General features: G+C 43.0%; 2 protein-coding genes across 18 annotated transcripts in view; one reads left to right on the top strand and one right to left on the bottom strand.

Annotated features, from left to right (window-relative positions):
• Positions 1–21434, bottom strand: part of PFDN1 (prefoldin subunit 1) — a 381910-nt gene that overhangs the window by 162027 nt on the left and 198449 nt on the right. The window lies entirely within an intron of this gene.
• Positions 1395–21434, top strand: part of ANKHD1 (ankyrin repeat and KH domain containing 1) — a 142822-nt gene continuing 122782 nt past the window's right edge. For 15 of the 16 annotated variants that reach the window (XM_050794974.1, XM_050794962.1, XM_050794961.1 and 12 more), the window contains exon 1: positions 1395–3148. In XM_050794974.1, coding sequence (XP_050650931.1) covers positions 2855–3148 — 294 coding nt within the window. In that variant the 5' untranslated portion in view covers positions 1395–2854. Of the gene's footprint in view, positions 3149–12170; positions 12264–21434 lie in introns of those variants that run through there. The other variant, XM_050794970.1, reaches the window with a different exon arrangement.

Genomic DNA, 21434 nt, shown 5'->3' with positions numbered 1-21434 from the left:
GATGATGAAACATTAAATCTTGCACAGTTGAGATATATAAAGGCCTTTGTTAAAGTTGTAAGAGAGGAGAAAATGACTTTTTTTTTTTTTTTTTTGGAGACTGAGTCTTGCTCTGTGGCCAGGCTGGAGTGCAGTGGTGCGATCTCGGCTCACTGCAACCTCCGCCTCCCGGGTTCAAGCGATTGTCGTGCCTCAGACACCGGAGTAGCTGGGATTACAGGCACGCGCCACCACACTTAGCTAATTTTTGTATTTTTAGTAGAGACGGGGTTTCACCATGTTGGCCAGGATGATCTCCATCTCCTGACCTCGTGATCCGCTCACCTCTGCCTCCCAAAGTGCTAGGATTACAGGCGTGAGCCAATGCGCCCGGCCATTTTTTTTTTTCAGCCAAATTCTGTTATCTTATGGACATTCTTGGGATCAAAGGATATTTTCCATACAAACCACCAGACTCCTTTTTTGGTGATCTCTGATTAAAGGATTAGATAGAAACAGATTTTTTTTTTTTTTTTTTTTTTTTTTTTTTTGGAGACAGGGCACCACTCTATCGCTCAGGCTGGAGTTCAGTGGCAGGATCTCGGCTCACTGCAACCTCCATCTTCCAGGCTCAGGGGATTCCCTCCCGCCTCAGCCTCCTGAGTAGTTAGGATTACAGGCGTGCACCACCATGCTGGTCTAATTATTATTATTATTATTGGTCTAATTATTATTATTATTATTTATTTATTATTTTTTTTTAGACGATGTCTTGCTCTGTCGCCCAACCTGGAGTGCAGTGGCACGATCTTGGCTCACTGCAACCTTCGCCTCCTGGGTTCAAGCGATTCTCCTGCCTCAGCCTCCCCGGTAGCTGGGATTGCAGGCACACACCACCACATCCGGCTAATTTTTGTATTTTTAGTATAGACGGGGTTTCACCATGTTGGTCAGGCTGGTCTCAAACTCCTGACCTCAAATGATCCGCCCACCTAGGCCCCCCAAAGTGCTGGGATTACAGGCGTGAGTCACCGCGCCCAGCCTAATTTTTGTATTTTTTGTAGAGACGGGGTTTCACCATGTTGCCTAGGCAGGTCTCGAACTCCTGGGCTCAAATGATCTGCCCGCCTCAGCATCCCATAGTGTTGGGATTACAGGCGTAAGCCACGGCGCCCGCTATAGAATCTGAGCATTTTTAAACCCCCTCTTTATTGACAAGATAAAGACAGAGATAGAGAGATGGATACAGGGAGGAAGAGACATCCTTAGAGGAGGGAAGACCACCACAGCTAGCCTTGTTTTGCACCACACAGATCTGATTACAACTGGAATTAGTTGCGCTGGTAGGACCCAGGGGCGAGCAGAGAGTTCCTGAAGGAAGAGGAGATAATAACTAGCAAAAATGAGTATTTCCTGTAAGTTTGGGACTTTGCTAAGCGCTACGTTATCACCTAATTTATTCGTAACAACCACCCAATGAGGAAGGTACTAATATTACTCCCATTTCACAGAGGAGCGAGTTGAAAGTCACAAAAATGAAACAGCAAAAGCGCCGAAGTCAGGCAGCAAGTAAGTGGCAGCACCAGAACTCGAAACTGCCCCGGAGCACGCACTCTTCACCACCCCGTTCCACCGTGAGGTCGGATTCCGCGCGCGGGTCGCGGCATTCCCACCTTCCTACGTGGGACAGTTCCCGGTACTGAGGCATGGCGCTGTCCAGCCCTCAGGCCCGCCGCCGTCCGCAAAGAGGAGAACGCGGCCCCGCTGGGCGATCCCGCCCGAAGGCTGTAGAACTGCGGCGCGCGGCCAGGTCCTGGCATGCGGGCGGGTCGTGTCTCCTCTAGGCGGCCATCCCAAGGAGCTACCCGGGTGTCCCTCAGACCCGCGCGCTGGGCTCAACTCGGAAAGGCGGGAGGCGCGAGGCAGGATCGGCCTTGCCCCTCGACTGTCCCCTCACCGTTCCCTGTCCCCTATTCCCTCCCAAATAGCCCGCGGCAAATAGGTTACGCATCTTCACCTGTCCCAGAGGTGGTGACCGCTCTTAGTGACTGACGCTGCGCTCCTCCAACCAGGCAATGGCAAGAAGGTGGAGCCTCCCTAAGACTGATGGCTTCCTTTCTCCAATCCCAATGCAGCTGTTCTCCGGCCGTAGTCTCGGCGCCCAGCAGAGAGCGACAGGTGGGAGCTGCGTTACTTCGGCGCCTCTTGCATCCTTGACGTACAAGTTTCACCAAGTGCAGGGTGAAGTCTACTCCAGATTTGACCAATTCTTGCGGGTCATCACTTCAGCAGTCATTTTATTCAGAAGTGGAAATTTCCCGGCCCTTTCCCGTCACCTCAGATGAGGGCGGGATGAATGGTACTCTCACAGGCCAATTGTACCACGCGACGTCCCGCGACAAAGTGACCGACACTTTATGGCGCCAATGAGTTCTCCCATTGTTTGGGGTCACTATGACTGACCACAAGGCCAACTAATCCACTTTAAGGTCGTGATGCGATAGTCAGACGGGTTGGCCAATAGACATAGAAAGAGACCGGAAGTCAGCTCGTGAAGGGTGGGAGGCGGGTGTTCGCAACCGCCCAGGCCTGCGCGGGTCAACGCAGCTTGGCGGCTGCGAGCCAGCAAGCGGCGCGTGACGAAGAGCCTGAGCGACGGGTCACTTTGGCCAATGATCTGCAGCCGCCAGGGTATTGCAGCCAGTGGCGAGTCTCGGGGGCGGGAGGCAGCAGGTTAGGCAGTGAGAAGTTAGTGGCGCTGCTGGGACGGGGGAAAGGAGACGCTTCTTCCTCTTGCTGCTCCTCTCGTTCCCGGGATCAGCGGCGGCGGTGGCCGCAAGTGGGTCGGCACCGTCTCCGGCTCCGCGTGCGAACAATGCTGACTGATGGCGGAGGCGGCGGCACCTCCTTTGAGGAGGACCTGGACTCTGTGGCTCCGCGATCCGCCCCAGCTGGGGCCTCGGAGCCGCCTCCGCCGGGAGGGGTCGGTCTGGGGATCCGCACCGTGAGGCTCTTTGGGGAGGCCGGGCCAGCGCCGGGAGTCGGCGGCGGCGGCGCCAGCGGTGCCGGCGGAGGGGACGCTGCGCTGGATTTCAAATTGGCGGCTGCCGTGCTGAGGACCGGGGGTGGAGGTGGTGCCTCTGGCAGTGACGAGGACGAAGTGTCCGAGGTAAGGCTCCGGGACCCTCGCCTCCCACACAGTGTGAGGCGTGAATTCTCTTTGGGTCGGCTCTGGGCCGGCGCCATCCTCCCGCTTCCCTGACGGAGTCCTGTGACAGCGGTCAGCTCCATGGCGGCGGTGGCTGCGGTGAGGGCCTAGTGAGCCCTCAGTTTACTCTTCAGCTCGAGCGGGACAGGTTCCCGTCACCATCCGTAGACCCACAATAGGGAGTGCTTTGGTCTCTGAGCTTCGCGCGGGAAGAGGGACTCCTCAGGCTGCCTCCCGCCCACCCTGCTTTGGAGTTGGGGGGGGGGGCGGGGTCTTGCCAGAGTCCCTGCCCTTGGTACTGAGAGAGACAAACAGAGACAGAGACAGAGCTGGTGCAAAGATCGTTTCTCTTCTTTGCCTCTCCTCAGTTGAGGGATACGTTTATTTGCCTTCTGCCTTGTGTGTGTCTTACCTGTGTGCTTAAAGAGGGTTCTTATTTTCCCTCTTCAGTTTGAGACAGGTTTGAGTGTTAGGGATCTCTCGGCTTTTACCCTGAAAAATCACGTGACTCCTCCTTCTGGGACCTTTTGTGAAGTTAGACAGGAAAAGGAAGTTCCAAGGCATCCCTGAGCTTCGGAATAGCTGGGTAGCTGAACTCGGAGGTTTTAGGCTTGGAGAAGGTGAGGCAACCTATGGAAACCTCTTCTTTTTTTTTGAGATGGAGTTTCGCTCTTGTTGGCCACGCTGGAGTACAATGGCGCTATCTCAGCTCACTGCATCCTCCGCCTCCCGGGTTCAAGCGATTCTCCTGCCTCAGCCTCTCGAGTAGCTGGGATTACAGGCGTGCGCCACCATGCCCATTTAATTTTGTATTTTTAGTAGAGACAGGATTTCACCATGTTGGTCAGGCTGGTCTGGAACTCCTGACCTCAGGTGATCCGCCCGCCTCGGCCTCCCAAAGTGCTGAGATTACAGGCATGAGCCACCGTGCCCGGCTGGACACCTCTGCCTTTGCAGTGAAGTCCTTCATTTCTTTAGCTCTTCTGTGTGTACTCTTATGTGTACACATTTTTAGGTCTGAGCAACCTGGGGTGATAGGCATTAACTTCTTTTGGGCTCTGGGGAAAAAGGGGCGGTTTTTGTTGTTGTTGTTGTTTTATTTTGTTTTGTTTTGAGATGGAGTTTCGCTCTGTCGCCAGGCTGGAGTGCAGTGGCGCGATCTGGGCTCACTGCAACCTCCGCCTCCCGGGTTCAAGCGATTCCCCTGCCTTAGCCTCCCTAGTAGCTGGGACTACAGGCGCGTGCCACCACTCCCGGCCAATATTTTTTTTAGTAGAGACGGGGTTTCACCATGTTGTCCAGGATGGTCTCGATTTCCTGACCTTGTGATCCCAAGGGGCGGTATTTTATGTGTATACTTTTTTCTGTTGACTGTGGCTTGCGTAGAGTACTGTACCGTGATTGTTTTAAGTGCTCAGAGTATTTCTTCTATTTTGGTTCTGAGGTGCCTGATTTGTCACCTGTGACCAGGTATTTTTAACCTCTGGTCTTGGTGTTAAAGTACAGAAATTTCTGTGTGTGTACTAACAATCCTGGCTCTTGGATTTGAGAGGAATAAGGAGAAATTATTTGTGGGTTACAGACTGCAGTTAGTATACTGTCTTATTCTAGGTCTGAACAGGATTTTATTTAATATTTAAAACCTTAATACATTCTGACCCTAACATTTCGCTTTGGAAAAAAAAGTGTATATGGGTTATAAGGCGGGTAGTCCCTTGAATGTCCATATCTTTGAATTTCACTGTAAGGGTAAAACTTCTAAGCCAAGGTGAGAGAAATGTTTTATTTGAGTAGGCAGTTATGGGGAGAGACTCTGGAGCATCCCTACTCTTGGTCTTGTGGAAGGCTTTATTTTATCCTTTCAGTGAATTGAGAGATTAAGCTAGCACACAGAACTTTTTAGCTAGGAAATGAAGTGTGGGGGATATCCTTAGACTAAAGTTAGAGCTTTTATTTCTTTGAAACTTGTAAATGAGAATCTGAAAGAGATCGCTTTGGTCTAAATGTTATCACATTTAGCCCTTGATTTTCTTGACCATTTGTATGTAGTTGTCCTGAGTGAGATGAAAGGTCACTCATTTGCCTTTTTTAATTTTAATTTTTTTTTTTTTTGAGACTATGTCTTGCTCTTGTCGCCCAGGCTGGACTGCAGTGGCTTGATCTCGGCTCACTGCAGCCTCCGCCTCCCTGGTTCAAGTGATTCTCCTGCCTCAGCCTCCCTAGTAACTGGGATTCCAGGAACCTGCTACTACGACTGGCTAATTTTTTTTTATTTTTAGTAGAGACGAGGTTTTACCATGTTGGCCAGGTTGGTCTCAAACTCCTGACCTCAGGTGATCGCCCTCCCAGAGTGCTGGGATTACAAGCAGGAGCCACCACGCCTGGCCTTAATTTTTTTTTTTTTTTTTTTTTTGAGACAGAGTTTGCTATATTGTCCAGGCTAGCCTCAAACTCCTGGGCTCAAGTGGTCTTCCTGCCTCAGCCTTCGAAGTAGCTGGGACTATAGGCACACGCCACTGTGCCTGGCAACCATTTGCTTTTTTATAGGTAATAGTCTTAAATTTCTAAACAGGTAGAGCACTAGTGTGCCCCCAAAGTCATAAGTTTCTCTGTCTCTCTTTCTGTGTGTGTGTGTATAATTGTCTTTGGAGTCCCCATACCATGTGATTAAAGCTATTGGCAGAATCCATGCCTTTTGTGTTTTTGAATCTTATTGTACAAGTCATGTGTTGGTGATTCCTACACCCATTCAGTGGTGGCTAATGTTAGAAGAACCCCATATTCTCCTGTTTACTTATGTTTTCTGTGCCTAAAAGGTTTTGGGGTTAAGAGTACATATAGACCTCATTTTTGGAATGGAAGTTTCTAGGAAACCCACTTTAGCCTAATCTAAGATGATGCTTCATGAATGTATAGATGTTTTCTTAATCTGTGTAGACAGGAAATTTTTTGGAGTCCTGTTTCTCCCACATCACAAAGAGGAAATTCTTGGAGTATCTAGTCTCTGTAGTATGTGTGGTAGAGTATAGTATATGCCTTTGTGAACAAAATGACCTGTTTTGGCCAAGCAAAAATTTTCCCTTTTCTTTTTCTGTCTTAACAAGATGAGCTGTCTTCTTTTATTATTATTGCCTTTGAATTTTCAGTGTGAAAAGGTAACAATGTTCTTCAAAAAATACTCATGTAATTGGCATTTGATGAATAATACTAAAATCCTCAGTCTCATCTTTCCTAAATATTTTGTTTATTTTATTATTTTTATTTTTTGAGACAGGGTCTCACTCTGTCACCCAGGCTGGAGTGCAGTGGCACGATCTTGGCTTACTGCAACCTCCGCCTCCTGGGTTCAAGCGATTCTTCTGCCTCACCCTCCTGAGTAGCTGGGATTACAGGCATCCACCACCACACCCAGGTAATTTTTATATTTTTGGTAGAGATGGCATTTTGTCACGTTGGCCAGGCTGGTTTCAAATTCCTGGCCTCAAGTGATTCTCCCACCTTGGGCTCCCAAAGTATTGGGATTACAGGCGTGAGCCACCGTGCCCGGCCTTCATTTTTCCTAGATAGTTTAAAACCACCAGGCATGGTGGCTCACGCCTGTATTCACAGCACTTTGGGAGGCCAAAGCGGGTGGATCACCTGAGGTCAGGAGTTGGAGACCAGCCTGGCCAACATGGCAAAATTCTGTCTCTATTAAAACAAAAAATTAACCGGGCTTGGTGGAGGGCACCTGTAATCTGAGTTACTTGAGAGGCTGAAGGAGGAGAATCGCTTGAACCCAGGAGACAGAGGTTGCAGTGAGCCGAGATCATGCCACTGCACTCCAGCCAGGGTGACAGAGACTCTGTCTCAAAAAAAAAAAAAAAAAAAAAAAAAATAAATAAATATATTTTAGAACCAAGTACCTAGACATCCAGAAAGATGATGAATTGGTGTGTAGTTTGGGAGTGGAGTTTGTCTGGTTCCTCAAATGGGGCAGGATTAGGTGAGAAATAAGAAACGTGGAGACGTAGTATTTTTGCTCTAGAATTAGTTGGTCTTCTACATTTTGTGTGCAGAGGAGTAGACACTCTAAGGACCTCTTTATATTTAATATCAGAGCCAAGAGCTGAGAAAAAACAAGCTGCTCTTTCTTGCTGCACAAGCAGAAGACCTTTTGGTTAAAGGAATGGACTCACATCTTTCAGTTCTTTTTTTTTTTCTTTTTTTTGAGATGGAGTCTTGTGGCCCAGGCTGGCACCATCTCAGCTCACTGCAACCTCTGCTTCCTAGGTTCAAGCGATTCTCCTGCCTCAGCCTCTGGAGTAGTGAGATTACGGGTGTGTGCCACTATGCCTGGCCAATTTTTCTATTTTTAGTAGAGACGGAGGTTTCACCATATTGGCCAGGCTGGTCTTGAACTCCTGACCTCAGGTGATCTGCTCCCCTAGCTCTCCCAAAGTGCTGGGACTACAGGCGTGAGCCACCTGCCGGGCCCTTTTGTTATTTTAAACATTGGGGTAAATACCTGTTTTGTATTTCTTCAGGCATTCTTAGCATGTTTCTTAGCTCTCTAAGGCCTTGATTAGAAGAGTTAGCACTGCATTGAATCCTATTGAGAAATGTACCCATGTTCAGAATAGAGATCAGGTTAAAAATTTCTTAAAAATCACTTTAGGCCTGGTGCAGTGCCTAACACCTGTAATCCCAGCACTTTGGGAGGCTGAGGTCGAGACCAGCCTGACCAACGTGGTGAAACCCCGTTTCTACTAAAAAACAAAAATTAGGTGGGTATGGTGGCGCACTCCTGCAATCTCAGCCTACTCAGCCTACAATTGCTTGAACCTGGGAGGCAGAAGTTGCAGTGAGCTGAGATCGTGCCACTGCACTCCAGCCGGGACGACAGAGTGAGACTCCATCTCAAAAAAAAAAAAAAAAAAAACCACTTTAAAAAATGGCTTTTATTTTAAATATTTATTTATTTACTTTTTTTTTGAGATTAGGACTACAGGTGTGAGCCACTACACCCAGCCTATTTTTATTTATTTATTTATTTTTAGAGATGGGCTTTTGCTCTGTCACCCAGGCTGGAATGCAGTGGCACGATCATAGCTGACTGCAACCTCGAATTACTGGGCTCAAGCAATCCTGCTGCCTCAGTCTCCCACAAAGCTAGGTCTAACTAGAGGTGTACTCCACCACTCCAGCTACTTAAAAAAAAAAAGTGTTGCCCAGGCTAGTCTTGAACTACTGGCCTCAAGGGATCCTTCTGCCTTGGCCTCCAAAAATGCAGAGATTACTTTGTAAGCCACGGTGCCTGACCAAAAAACCAATTTTTAAATGTTAATTTTAGAATTGTGGTCTTTTAATTTTTTTAGCAAATCGAAAGAAAAATACAATTTCTAAAGAAAAGATTGTGTGAGACATGGTTTTTAATTTTTGTCATAAGAATGAATGTGTGTGTATGCATGTGTGTTTGTGACAGCCTCCTTTAAAATTTATTTACAAAAGTGGCCGGGCGCGGTGGCTCATGCCTATAATCCCACCACTTTGGGAGGCCAAGGCAGATGGATCATCCAATGTCAGGAGTTTGAGAACAGCTTGGCCAACATGGTGAAAGCCTGTCTCTACTAAAAATACAAAAATTAGCCAGGCGTGGTGGCAGGCGCCTGTAATACCAGTCACTCGGGAGGCTGAGGCAGGAGAATCGCTTGAACCCGGGAGACGGAGGCTGCAGTCAGCCAAGATCACACCACTGCATTCCAGTCTGGGGGACAGAGCAAGACTCCATCTCAAAAAATTAGAAAATAATAAAATTATTACAAGATAGTCACTTGTTGAAAAACTCAACAATATGGATAGTAGATATAAGGTAAAAAGTAAAAGTGCTTCTTCCCACCCCCATTAATTCTTCAAATTCTACCCTTAAAGGTAACCAATATTAAAATTTTTCGTTCAGTAAATTTTCTAGGCTTATATTTCTATGATTGTGTGTATATATGTTCATACACACATACTTTAAAGGCATATCAAATTTAAAAGTGTAGCTTTATTATCACACTGAGGTTTTTTTCTTGAGGAAGGCGTATATAATTTTACAATTATATAAAAGCACACAGATTGTATTTAGCTCTGAAAATACAGCACAAGCTTTGTAGGGATTCCTTTTTCCCTGAAAATTACTTTTTTTTTTTTTTTTTTTTTTGAGACGGAGTCTCGCTCTGTCGCCCAGGCTGGAGTGCAGTGGCCGGATCTCAGCTCACTGCAAGCTCCGCCTCCCGGGTTTACGCCATTCTCCTGCCTCAGCCTCCCGGGTAGCTGGGACTACAGGCGCCCGCCACCTCGCCCGGCTAGTTTTTTGTATTTTTTAGTAGAGACGGGATTTCACCGTGTTAGCCAGGATGGTCTCGATTTCCTGACCTCGTGATCCGCCCATCTCGGCCTCCCAAAGTGCTGGGATTACAGGCTTGAGCCACCGCGCCCGGCCGAAAATTACTTTTTTTTTTTTTTTTGAAACGGAGTCTCACTCTGTCACCCAGGCTGGAGTGCAGTGGCACGATCCTGGCTCACTGCAAGCTCCGCTCCTGGGTTCACGCCATTCTCCTGCCTCAACCTCCCGAGTAGCTGGGACTACAGGTGCCCGCCATTACGCCTGGCTACATTTTTAGTAGAGACGGGGTTTCACCATGTTGGCCAGGATGGTCTCGATCTCCTGACCTTGGGATCCACCCGCCCCGGCCTCCCAAATTGCTGGGATTACAGGCGTGAGCCACTGCGCCCGGCCTAAAATTTCTTTTAACGTCAAAAGCAAAAACCATACAGAAATCCCATCCTGATTTTCTCCAGTAGGTAAGGAGTTGGGTCATATCCTTTAAGATTGCTTATGATCTATATATAACCTATTTTAAATTTTTAATTAATTTTTTTTTTTTTTACTATTATGTTTTTTGAGAGATGGGAGTCTCACTTTTTTGCCCAGGCTGGCTGTTGCCCTGGCTACACAGTGCAGTGGCATGGTCATAACTCTCTGTGGTCTCCAACCCCTGGGCTCAAGCAATCCTTCTGCTTCAGCCTCCCAAGTAGTCAGGACTACAGGACTACAGGGGACTATAGGTGTGCACCACCATACTTGGCTAATATGATCTATAATCTAGAGCAGGGTTTCTCAAGAGCAACATATAGATATTCTGGGACAGAGAATTCTTTGTTGTGAGGGGCTCTCCTGTGCATTAGAAGCATCCCTGGCCTCTACCCACTAGATGCCAGTAGTAGAACCCGATTATAACCGATTATGATAGCCAAAAATAGTTCAGATGTTGCCAGATGTCTCCTGGGGACAAAATCACTGCTGGTTGAGAGCCACTGGTCTAGAGGCCACTCTTGTCAGGAATGGTAGTTTTGTTATAAATACTCTGTATTCAAACTTAAGGTAAACAAGGTGAGTCACTGCTTTTAATAGCATCTCAGGGCTTACACTTATAACCTGAACAAGGAGAAATAGAAGGTACTGAAAGGTTTAATATAAAACTAGTGTGCACTGCTGTAATTTTCTATGGTAAATGTATCATTTTGGGGAACTTTCACTTAAAATATATTATTTTTCAAAAAGTTCAGTTGTCCATGAAAATGAATTTTTAAAAAACTTTTATGGGGACTTCCAGTTTGTTCAAGGTAGAAATGCTTTATTCCATAAATTATCATTTGTAGTGATAACATAGGAAATATAACTTTGTATTCTAGTGGGCTAATTTTGGAGACTTTGGAAATGTTTATTGAATAAAAAGTTATATGTTATTACTGTAACTTTTTTTTTTTTTTTTGAGTCGGAGGAGCCTTGCTCTGTCACCTAGGCTGGAGTGCAGTGTGGCATGATCTCAGCTCACTGCAACCTCCACCTCCCAGGTTCAAGCAATTTTCCTGCCTCAGCCTCCTGAGCAGCTGGGACTACAGGCGCATGCCACCACGCTTGGCTAATTTTTTGTATTTTTAGTAGAGACGGTATTTCACTGTGTTAGCCAGCATCGTCTTGATCTCCTGGCCTTGTCATCTGCCCGCCTCGGCCTCCCAAAGTGCTGGGATTACAGGCGTGAGCCACCGTGCCCGGCCACAATTTTTTTGTATATTGCACAAATATCAAGCTTTCACAAGCTTCATTATGTAAAGTCTTAAGACTTTACATATAAAATGATACATTGATAAGTATATTTATGTGAATGGTGGAGTTGATACAGAGTTGAATAGTATGGGTGGAGGAAAACTTTTTGGAAAACTTTTAAGTATGAGAGGTTTATGTTGTTATTATTTAGTATATTTTCAATAGATAATGACATTCATATAGTTCATAAGTCAAAGTGATATAAGGGCAGATACAGTGAAGTCTCCATCTCACCCCTGCTCCCACATATCTTGCTCTTTATACTTTTAATAAAAGTATTATATAGCCTTTCAGAATTTCTTTATGAAAATACAAGTATGTGTATTTTCCCTATTTTTACACAGATGGTAAGATGCTACTCCTGTGAAATTTTTAAATGGTAAATTTGAGAGGGATTTAGAATTTTTAAAAAAATTAAAGTGATAAATTACGTTATGAGTGAAGGATGGAGGTGAGTTTAAGCACATTCCTTTCTGAGTCTATTTGTTAGTAGAGTGCTGATTGACTAGATGAACTCAAAATCATTTCTGGCCTTCTGATTCGGTGATCACTAATACAAATAAAATATGTTACTTTAAAGAAAAGCAAATCAGTTTTAAACAGTTTTAGCCTTGAATTGGCAAGTAAGCAAAATAAATGACAAGTTTACCAAAATTTTTTTTGGCTAAATATACTTTCTCAGAACCAAAGTCGTAATAAATAAAATCAATTCTTTTTTTAAACCCACTATGAAGGAACTGTTTCAATGTATCTGTCTTCACAGACCTTATTGATCACATTTCCCTCTCCTATTGCTTGTCTGTAGAGTCATAGAATCTTGGTGATAATCCTATCTCATCTCATTTTTAGGTAACTGCTACCATTTATTGAATGCTTATTATATGCCAGTACCGTACTAGATACTTTCGTTATTTTATTTAATCGTTTCATCACCCCTTTGAGGTAGGTATTATCTACATTTTTATAGATGAATAAGTGTAGGTTCAGAGAGTTTTTAGAGTAATGAATCTAAAAAACAAAAAAAATGGTTAAAATTTTATATGGCTAGTGACTGGTAAAGGTGGGATTTGAATGTGATACTGAGTTCAGAGCCCATACTGTGTTATTTTGCTTCAAATTAGGAAATATGCAGTTTTTGGTTACTAAATGCTGTTTTTTAAATAAATCATTGTTTAGTTCCTATTGAAATTTTCACAGATGTAAAGTAAAATGGAGAAAATAAGCAGGATGTAGTGAATTTCTAATGAAGCTATTTTTTTCCACTTTTTCCTACTTTGACAAATACTCTTCCTACTTTTACAAAATGAAGTTTTAAAAATATCTGTACTTGACACAATATCAACTGGGAAGTTCAGTCGGGACCCTGGATAAAAGCCTCAGAAGTCTAGGAACTGCTGAGCTAAATGACTTGCCCAGGATCACACAGTTAATGTGTAGCAGTCAAGACTAAAAAATAGGCCATCTGATTCCCATTCTAGTTTTCTTATCTTCTAGATTCTCCTTTCTTCTGATGCGTTATATCAATGAGTTTAATTAGTTGCTTAGAAATGCCTCTTTCAAACTAGTATGGTTTATAATCCATAGTTGATCATGTTGGAAAAGTTTGTTTGTTTTTTTTTTTTTTTTGGCTGTTCTTTTTGGTTTGTTTGAGATGGAGTCTCGCTCTGTTGCCCAGGCTGGAGTGCAATGGTGTAATCTCTGCTCACTGCAACCTCCGCCTCCCAGGTTCAAACAATTCTTCTGCCTCAGCCTCCTGAGTAGCTGGGATTATAGGCGCCCGCCACCATACCAGGCTAATTTTTTTTTGTATTTTTAGTAGAGACGGGGTTTCACCATGTTGGCCAGGCTGGTCTCGAACTGACCTCAGACTGTCTGCCCACCTTGGCCTCCCAAAGTGCTGGCATTATAGGCTTGAGCCACCGTGCCCCTTTTTTTTAATTTTTATTTTTTTGAGACAGGGTCTCCTTCTGTCACCCAAAGTGGAGTGCAGTGGCGCAGGAGTGCAGTGGCACACGATCACATGGTACAATCACAGCTCAGGCAGCCTTGACCTTCTGGGCTCAAACGATCCTTCCCCTTCGGCCTCCCAAGTGTCTGAGACCACAGGCACACACCACTGTACCCTGCTAATTTTTAAATTAAATTAAGTTAATTAATTTTTTCCCGACACACAGCCTTAGTCGCCCAGGCTGGAGTGAAGTGGCAGATCTCGGCTCACTGCAACCTCCGCCTCCCAGGTTCAGGCAATTCTCCTGCCTTAGCCTCCCAAGTAGCTGGGATTACAGGTGTGTGCCACCATGCCCCACTAATTTTTTGTATTTTTGGTAGAGATGGGGTTTCACCATGTTGACACGGCTGGTCTCAAACTCCTGACCTTGTGATCTGCCCACCTCCCAAAGTGCTACAATTATAGCCGTGAGCCACTGTGCCTGCCTCCCAAAGTGCTGTGATTACAGGTGTGAGCCGTGGTGCCCGGCTATTTTTTTTGTGGTGCCCGGCTATTTTTTTTGTAGTTACGAGGTCTCATTATGTTGTCCAGGCTGGTCTTAAACTCCTGGACTCAAGGGATCCTCCTGCAGTGGCCTCCCAAAGGGCCAAGATAACAGGCATGAACTACCACACCCGGCCAGAAAAGTTTTATATTTTTTAATGAAATTACTGTCATGTAGATCAGCATAAGAGAATATAGGAGGAGCACGATTCTAAAGAAATTTTGTAATGAACTTAATTGGAAAGTTCAGGTCTTTCATTATTCATTTAAAAAGGATTAAGAAATAATTAAAACACTGAAATAGAAAGGCATATGCCTAACTTTGCACCTTTGCCAATATGGGAAACATTTGTTTTACAATATTGTTATATTCTAATTATTTTGTAAAAATTGTAATCTACTTTTCTATTGATAGTTACAGACAGTGCATGGTTCCTGTGAGTAAAGGTCAGTTGACTTATGATGATTGACTAGTTTACCTTTCTTCCTGCCAAGTTTACCTAAACCAGGAAGAAAGTAAGGTTGTGTATAAAAAAATCTGTTGGACTGAAATTTAGCAACTATTTGTGAAAGAGCACATTTTGCTCTTCCTCTGCTGCATAGATTTCTGTTCTCACAAAGTTTTCCCCTTACTGAATAGATACTGTTTTCAGTAGTAGAAAGGATTTTTTTAAAATGTAGATATCCCACTGTATCCTAGTGATTGATTCACCTGTATTAGTATGCAATTTTGAAAAGAGAAAGTCAAGTATACCCCTAGAAATCACCGCTAAGAACCAACTAAGAACCAAAGAGTTAAACAAGAGAACAGTTTATTAAGTTGCCAAGGTAAGTTTGATGTGTTTAAAAGTTTGCAATGAGGACAATTAGACTGAGAACGAGTTTGTTTTTTAGACTTTGGTAAAATATTCATAACATAAAATCTATCATTTTAACCATTTTTTTGTTTTTGTTTTAAAATTGTGGTAGAATATGTATATATAACATAAATATATAAATGATTTACCATTTTAATCATTTATACTTTAACCACTGTACATGTGTATTAAATGTACAGTTTAGTGGCATTAAGTGTATTTACATTGTTGTGCAACCTTCACCATCAACCATCTCCAGAACTTTTTCATCTTCCAAACTGAAATTCTGTACATGTTAAACAATAATTCTCCCATTCTCCCTTCCCCCAACCCCTAGCAACTACCATTCTGTTTTCTCTCTATGAATTTTACTACTCATATAATTGGAATCATGCAGTATTTGTCCTTCTGTGACTGGCTTTGTTCACTTAGCATAACGTCTTCAGGGTTAATCCAGTTGTTGCTTGTGTCAAAATTTTATTATTTTAAAGTTAAATAAATTCAATTGTGTGTGTATATGTATATGTGGGTGTGTATATATGTACACACACACACTCCCCATATTTTATTTATCTGTTCATTTGGGTTTTTTTGTTTGTTTTGTTTTTTTTTGGAGATGGAGTCTTGCTCTGTCACCCAGGCTGGAGTGCAGTGGCATGATCTCGGCTTACTGCAACCTCCACCTCCCAGGTTCAAGTGATTCTCCTGCCTCAGCCTCCCGAGTAGCTGAGACTATAGGAGTGCGCCACCATGCCTGGCTAATTTTTGTATTTTTAGTAGAGATGGGGTTTTGCTATGTAGGCCAGGCTTGTCTCAAACTCCTGACCTCATGTGATCCACCTGCCTCGACCTCCCAAAGTGCTGGGATTACAGATGTGAGCCACTGTGCACGGTCTCTCTGTTCATCTGTTGATGGACACTTGGATTGCTTCCACCATTGGGCTATTATGAATAACACTGTTATGAACATAGATATGCAAATATCTCTTTGAAGCCTACATTCAATTCTTTTAGGTATATACCCAGAAATGGAATACTGGATCATATGGTAATTCTATTTTTAATTTTTTGAGGAACTGCCATACTGTGTTCTATAGCAGCTATATCATTTGACATTCCTAGCAGCAAAGCACAAGGAAGGGTTTTAATTTCTCCATATTCTAGCCAACAGTTATTTATGTTTGTTTTCTGATAATAGCCATTCTAATGGGTATGAAGTGGTATTTCATTGTGGTTTTGATTTGTATTTCCCTAATTAGTAGTGTTAAGCATCTTTTCGTATGCTTATTGGCCATTTGTGTATCTTTGGTGAAAGGTCTATTCAAATCTGTTATACATTTAAAAAAAAATTGTATTGCTGATTAGGCACAGTGGCTCACACCTGTAATCCCAGCACTTTGGGAGGCTGAGGCAGGAGGATCACCTGAGCCCAGGAGTTCAAAACCAGCCTGGGCAATATAGGGAACCCCGTCTCTACAAAAAGTAAAAAAAAATAGCCAGGCGGGGTGGCACATGCCTGTAGTCCTAGCTGCTCAATAAGCTGAGGTGGGAGGATTGCTTGGGCCTGGGTGGTTGAGGCTGCAATGAGCTGTGACTGCCACTGCCATTGCACTCCAGCCTGGGTGACAAGAGTGAGACCCTGTCTCAAAAAAAAAAAAATTATATTGCTTGTTTTTTATTGTTTAGTTGTAGGAATTCTTTATATATTCTGGATATTAATCCCTTATCAGATACGTAATTAACAAATATTTGCCATCATTCTGTGGCTTGTCATTTCATTCTGTTGCTGTAGTGTCCTTTCATGAACAAAAGTTTCTAATTTTGATGAACCTAATTTATCTATTTTTAGTTTTGTTGTATGCTTATGGTGTCATGAAATTATTGCCATATCAATGTCATGAAGATTTTAAGGTGTGGTGGCTAATGCCTGTAATTCCAGCACTTTGGGAGGCTGAGGCAGGTGGATCACAAGGTCAGGAGTTTGAGACCAACCTGACCAACATGGTAAAACCCCGTCTCTACTAAAAAATAACAAAAATTAGCCGGGCATGGTGACGCCTACCTGTAATCCCAGCTACTCAGGAGGCTGAGGCAGGAGAATTGCTTGAACCTGGGAGGCACAGGTTGCAGTGAACTGAGATCTCACCACTGCACTCCAGCCTGGGTGACAGAGCAAGACTTCGTCTCAAGAGAAAATAAGAGTTTTATAGTCTAAGCTTTTACATGTACGCCTTTGATACCTTTTTTGTTTGTTTGTTTGTTTGTTTTGAGATGGAGTCTTGCTCTGTCGCCTAGGCTAGAGTGCAGTGGCACAATCTCGGCTCACTGTAACTTCCACCTCCCGAGTTCAAGCGATTCTCCTGCCTCAACCTCCCAAGTAACTAGGATTACAGGTGTGCACCACCACGCCCAGCTAATTTTTGTATTTTTAGTAGATGGGGGTTTACCATGTTGGCCAGGCTGGTCTCGAACTCCTGACCTCAAGTGATCTGCCTGCCACTGTGCCCAGCTGCCTTTGATACATTTTAATTTTTTTTAATTTATTTTTATTTATTTTATTATACTTTAAGTTCTAGGGTACATGTGCACAACATGCAGGTTTGTTACATATGTATACATGTGCCATGTTGGTGTGCTGCACCCATTAACTTGTCATTTAGGTATATCTCCTAATGCTATCCCTCGCCCCTCCCCCCACCCCACAACAGGCTCCGGTGTGTGATGTTCCCCACCCTGTGTCCAAGTGTTCTCATTGTTCAGTTCCCACCTGTGAGTGAGAACATGTGGTGTTTCGTTTTCTGTTCTTACAATAGTTTGCTCAGAATGATGGTTTCCAGCTTCATCCATGTCCCTACAAAGGACATGAACTCATCCTTTCTTATGGCTGCGTAGTATTCCATGGCGTACATGTGATACATTTTCTTAATCCAGTCTATCGTTGATGGACATTTGGGTTGGTTCCAAGTCTTTGCTATTGTGAGTAGTGTCACAGTAAACATACAGGTGCATGTGTCTTCATAGCAGCATAATTTATAATCCTTTGGGTATATACCCAGTAATGGGATGGCTGGGTCAAATGGTTTTTCTAGTTCTAGATCCTTGAGGAATTGCCAAGTTAATTTTTTTTATGGTATAAAGTAGAGGTCCAATTTCATGCTTTTGCTTGTGGATATCCAGGTTTTTTAGCACCATTTGTTAAAGACCATTATTTTCCCATTGAATGGTCTTGGCATCCTCGTCAAAAATCAGTTGACCATATATAGGTGGGTTTACTTTCTTGACTCTCTGATCTATTCCATTGGTCTATATGTCTGTCTCTTTGCCACTATCCTCTTTTGATTACTGTAGCTTTGTAATAAGTTGGAATTAGGAAGCATTAGTCTTTCAAATTCGTTCATTCTTTTAATTTTTACTTTTTGTTGAGATGAGGTCTTACTATGTTGTCCAGGCGGATCTCAAACTCCTGGCCTCAAGTGATCCTCCCATCTTGGCCTCCTGAAATGCTGGGATTACAAGTGTGAGGCACCATGCCTAACCTGCTCTTCTTTTTTAAGATTATTTTGACTATTCTGGGTCTCTTGAGATCCCATATTAATTTTAGGATGTTTTTTTTTTAATTTCTGCAAAAAGTGCCATTGAGATTCAATAGGGATTGCATTGAATCTGTAGATTGCTTTGGATGAGAAAAACTTTTAGTACAAATTTTATGTAATTGTTTTATTATAATAATTATTAGCAAATCAAAGGACTTGATCTTGACAAAATATTAAAAAGCATCTATGATGGAGAGCCTGCCAGAGCAGTCAACTGATGTTCTCCCTGAAGCCATTGAACCCAAAATAACATGGGATGTTTACTTTGAGTATATGTTTTTGAAATATAATCCTTATTTTTTCCTGATTTGTCCTCATATTGACTAATTTGTGAGTATTCAGGATATGTCGTATATTGATTAAATGCTAGAAAGAATATTCTTTATCCTTTATATGATTAGATATGGGCTCAGTCTTGGAAAAATTATCTCAGTATGGTATTAAATTTAGATAAATGAACCTGTAGTTATCATAGTTATAAAGGAGCAAATCCCAAAAGGGACAGTAGTGGATACATTCTCTTTTTTAAAATTATTATTTAATTTAAAATTTTTTTAATTACTAATTTTTAAATTTTTACATTAAATTTTTTTTTTTTTAGGTTTGCATGTTTGTTTATTTTGTTTGAATCAACACCCAAATAAGGTCAATATATTGCAGTTGATTTCTGTGTCCCTCAAGTTTCTTTTAACTTGTAGCTTCTTGCCTTCCTTCCTCTCTCTCCTTCCCTTGCAATGTGTATGTTGAGGAAACCATGTCATTTGTCCCATCAGGATTTTGCTGATGGCGTGCCCCTGTGTTGTTATTTAAAATAGTCCTCCATACCCTCTATTTCTTTTTGTTGTTGTTGTTCTCTTCCATGAACCTTTTTCCCTCTTTTTTTTTAATTAAAATTTTTTTAATTAAAAACACTTTTTAATCGAAAATTTAATTTTTAAGTATAGCTGGGACTATAGGTGCATGCCACCATGTCTGGCTAGTTTTTGTATTTTTTGTAGAGATAGGCTTTGCTGTGTTGCCCAGGCTGGTCCTGAACCTCCTGAGCTCAAGCAATCTGCCTGCATCAGCCTCCCAAAGTGCTGGGATTATAGGCATGCACCACTGCACCCAACCCAGTTACTTTTTATTTTGATATAATTTCAAACTTACTGGAAAGTTGCAAGAACAGTACAAGGAACTTTTCCCATATATTGTTTTTTTTTTGGGGGACGGAGTCTCGCTCTGTCGTTCAGGCTGGAGTGGAGTGGCGCAATCTTGGCTCACTGCAACCTCTGCCTTCTGGGTTCAAGCAATTCTCCTGCCTTAGCCCCGCGAGCAGCTGGGATTACAGGCGCCTGCCACCATGCCTGGTTAGTTTTTTGTATTTTTAGTAGAGATGGAGTTTCACCATGTTGGCCAGGCCGGTCTCAAACTCGCAACCTCAGGCGATCTGCCCTCCTCAGCCTCCCAAAGTGCTGGGATTACAGGCGTGAGCCGCCAGGTCCGGCCTTACTTTATTTTATTTTTTTTTTGAGATAGGATCTCACTGTCACCTAACCTGGAGTTAAGTGGCACAATCACGGTTCACTGTAGCCTCAAGCTCCCCAGGCTCAGGTGATCCACTTCAGCCTCCTCAGTAGCTGGGACTACAGATATGCACCACTACACTGGCTAATTTGTTTTTTGTATTTTTTGTAGAGTCAGGGTTTTGCCATGTTGCCCAGGCTGGTCTCAAATTCCTGAGCTCAAGCAATCCTCTTGTCTTGGCCTCCCAAAGTGTTGGGATTACTGGTGTGAGCCACTACGCCTGGCCCATTGGTTTTTAATATATTCACAAAGTTGTGCGACCATCAACTAACTATTCTAAAACACTTTAATCACTCCCAGAAGAAGTCCTGTACTTCTTAGCAGTCTTTTCCCCTTCTCACCTTCTCCTAGCTCCTCATAATCACTAATCCACTTTCTGTCTGTATTTGCCTAATGTGGGCATTTCGTATAAACAGAATCATATGATATGTGGTTATTTGTGCCTGATTTCTTTCACTTAATGTATTGTTTTCAAGATTTCTACAATATTGTAGCATGTATCAATATTTTGTTTTGTTTTTGAGACCGAGTCTTGCTCTGTCACTCAGGCTGCAGTGCAGTGGGGCAATCATATCTCACTGCAGCCTCCAGTTCCTGGGCTCAAGTGATTCTTGTGCCTCAGCCTCGCAAATAGCTGGTATTACAGGAGTGTGCTAATACTCCTGGCTAATTTTTGTATTTTTAGTAGAGGCAGAGTTTCACCATGTTGCCCAGGCTGGTCTCAAACTCCTAGCCTCTAGTGATCCACCTGCCTTGGCCTCCCAAAGTGCTGGAGTTATAGGCTTGAGCCATCATACCCGTCCTACTGCCAATTCTCTGGATACTATTTAACATTCCTACCATCAATGTACAAGAGTTCCATTCTTCTCATCTTCACTAACGTTTGTTATTTTTCTTTTTTCTTTTTTTTATTATAGCTATTCTAGTGAGTGTGAGGTGATATCTAATTGTGGTTTTGATTTGCATTTCCCTAATGATTAATGATGTTGAGCATCTTTTCATGTGCTTGTTGGTCATGTGTATATCTTTGAAGAAATATCTATTCAAATATTTTTCCTATTGATTGGGGATTTTTTTTTTTCCCCATAGCTGTGTGTTTGTTTTTTCTTTTTTCTTTTCTTTTCTTTTCTTTTTTTTTTTTTTTGTTGTTGTTGTTTTGTTTTGTTTTAGGGAAAAAAATTCTGGATGCTAGTTCCTTAACAGACCTATGATTTGGAAATATTCTTTCTCATTCTGTGAGTTGTCTTCATTTTCTTTGTTTCTTTTTTTTTTTTCTTTTTGAAACAGTCTCACTCTGTCACCCAGGCTGGAATGTAGTTGCCCATTCATAGCTCACTGAAGCCTCAAACTCCTGGGCTCAAGTGATCCTCTGACCTCAGCTTCTGGAATAGTTGGGACTATCAGCATGTGCCACTGTGCCTGGCTGATTTTTAATTTTTTGTAGAGATGGAGTATCAGTGTATTGCCCAGACTGGTCTTGAGGTCTTGAACTCCTAATTTCAAGTGATTGTCTTTTCTTTTTCTCTCTCTCTCTCTCTCTCTTTCTCTCTCTCTTTCTTTCTTTCTTTCTTTCTTTCTTTCTTTCTTTCTTTCTTTCTTTCTTTCT

The sequence above is a fragment of the Macaca thibetana genome, chromosome 6 (assembly GCF_024542745.1).
Source record: "Macaca thibetana thibetana isolate TM-01 chromosome 6, ASM2454274v1, whole genome shotgun sequence".
In the NCBI taxonomy this organism is placed as follows: Eukaryota; Metazoa; Chordata; class Mammalia; order Primates; family Cercopithecidae; genus Macaca; species Macaca thibetana.
The sequence above is the reverse complement of the archived record's forward strand: the minus strand, read 5'-3'. Positions and strand labels throughout refer to the sequence as shown.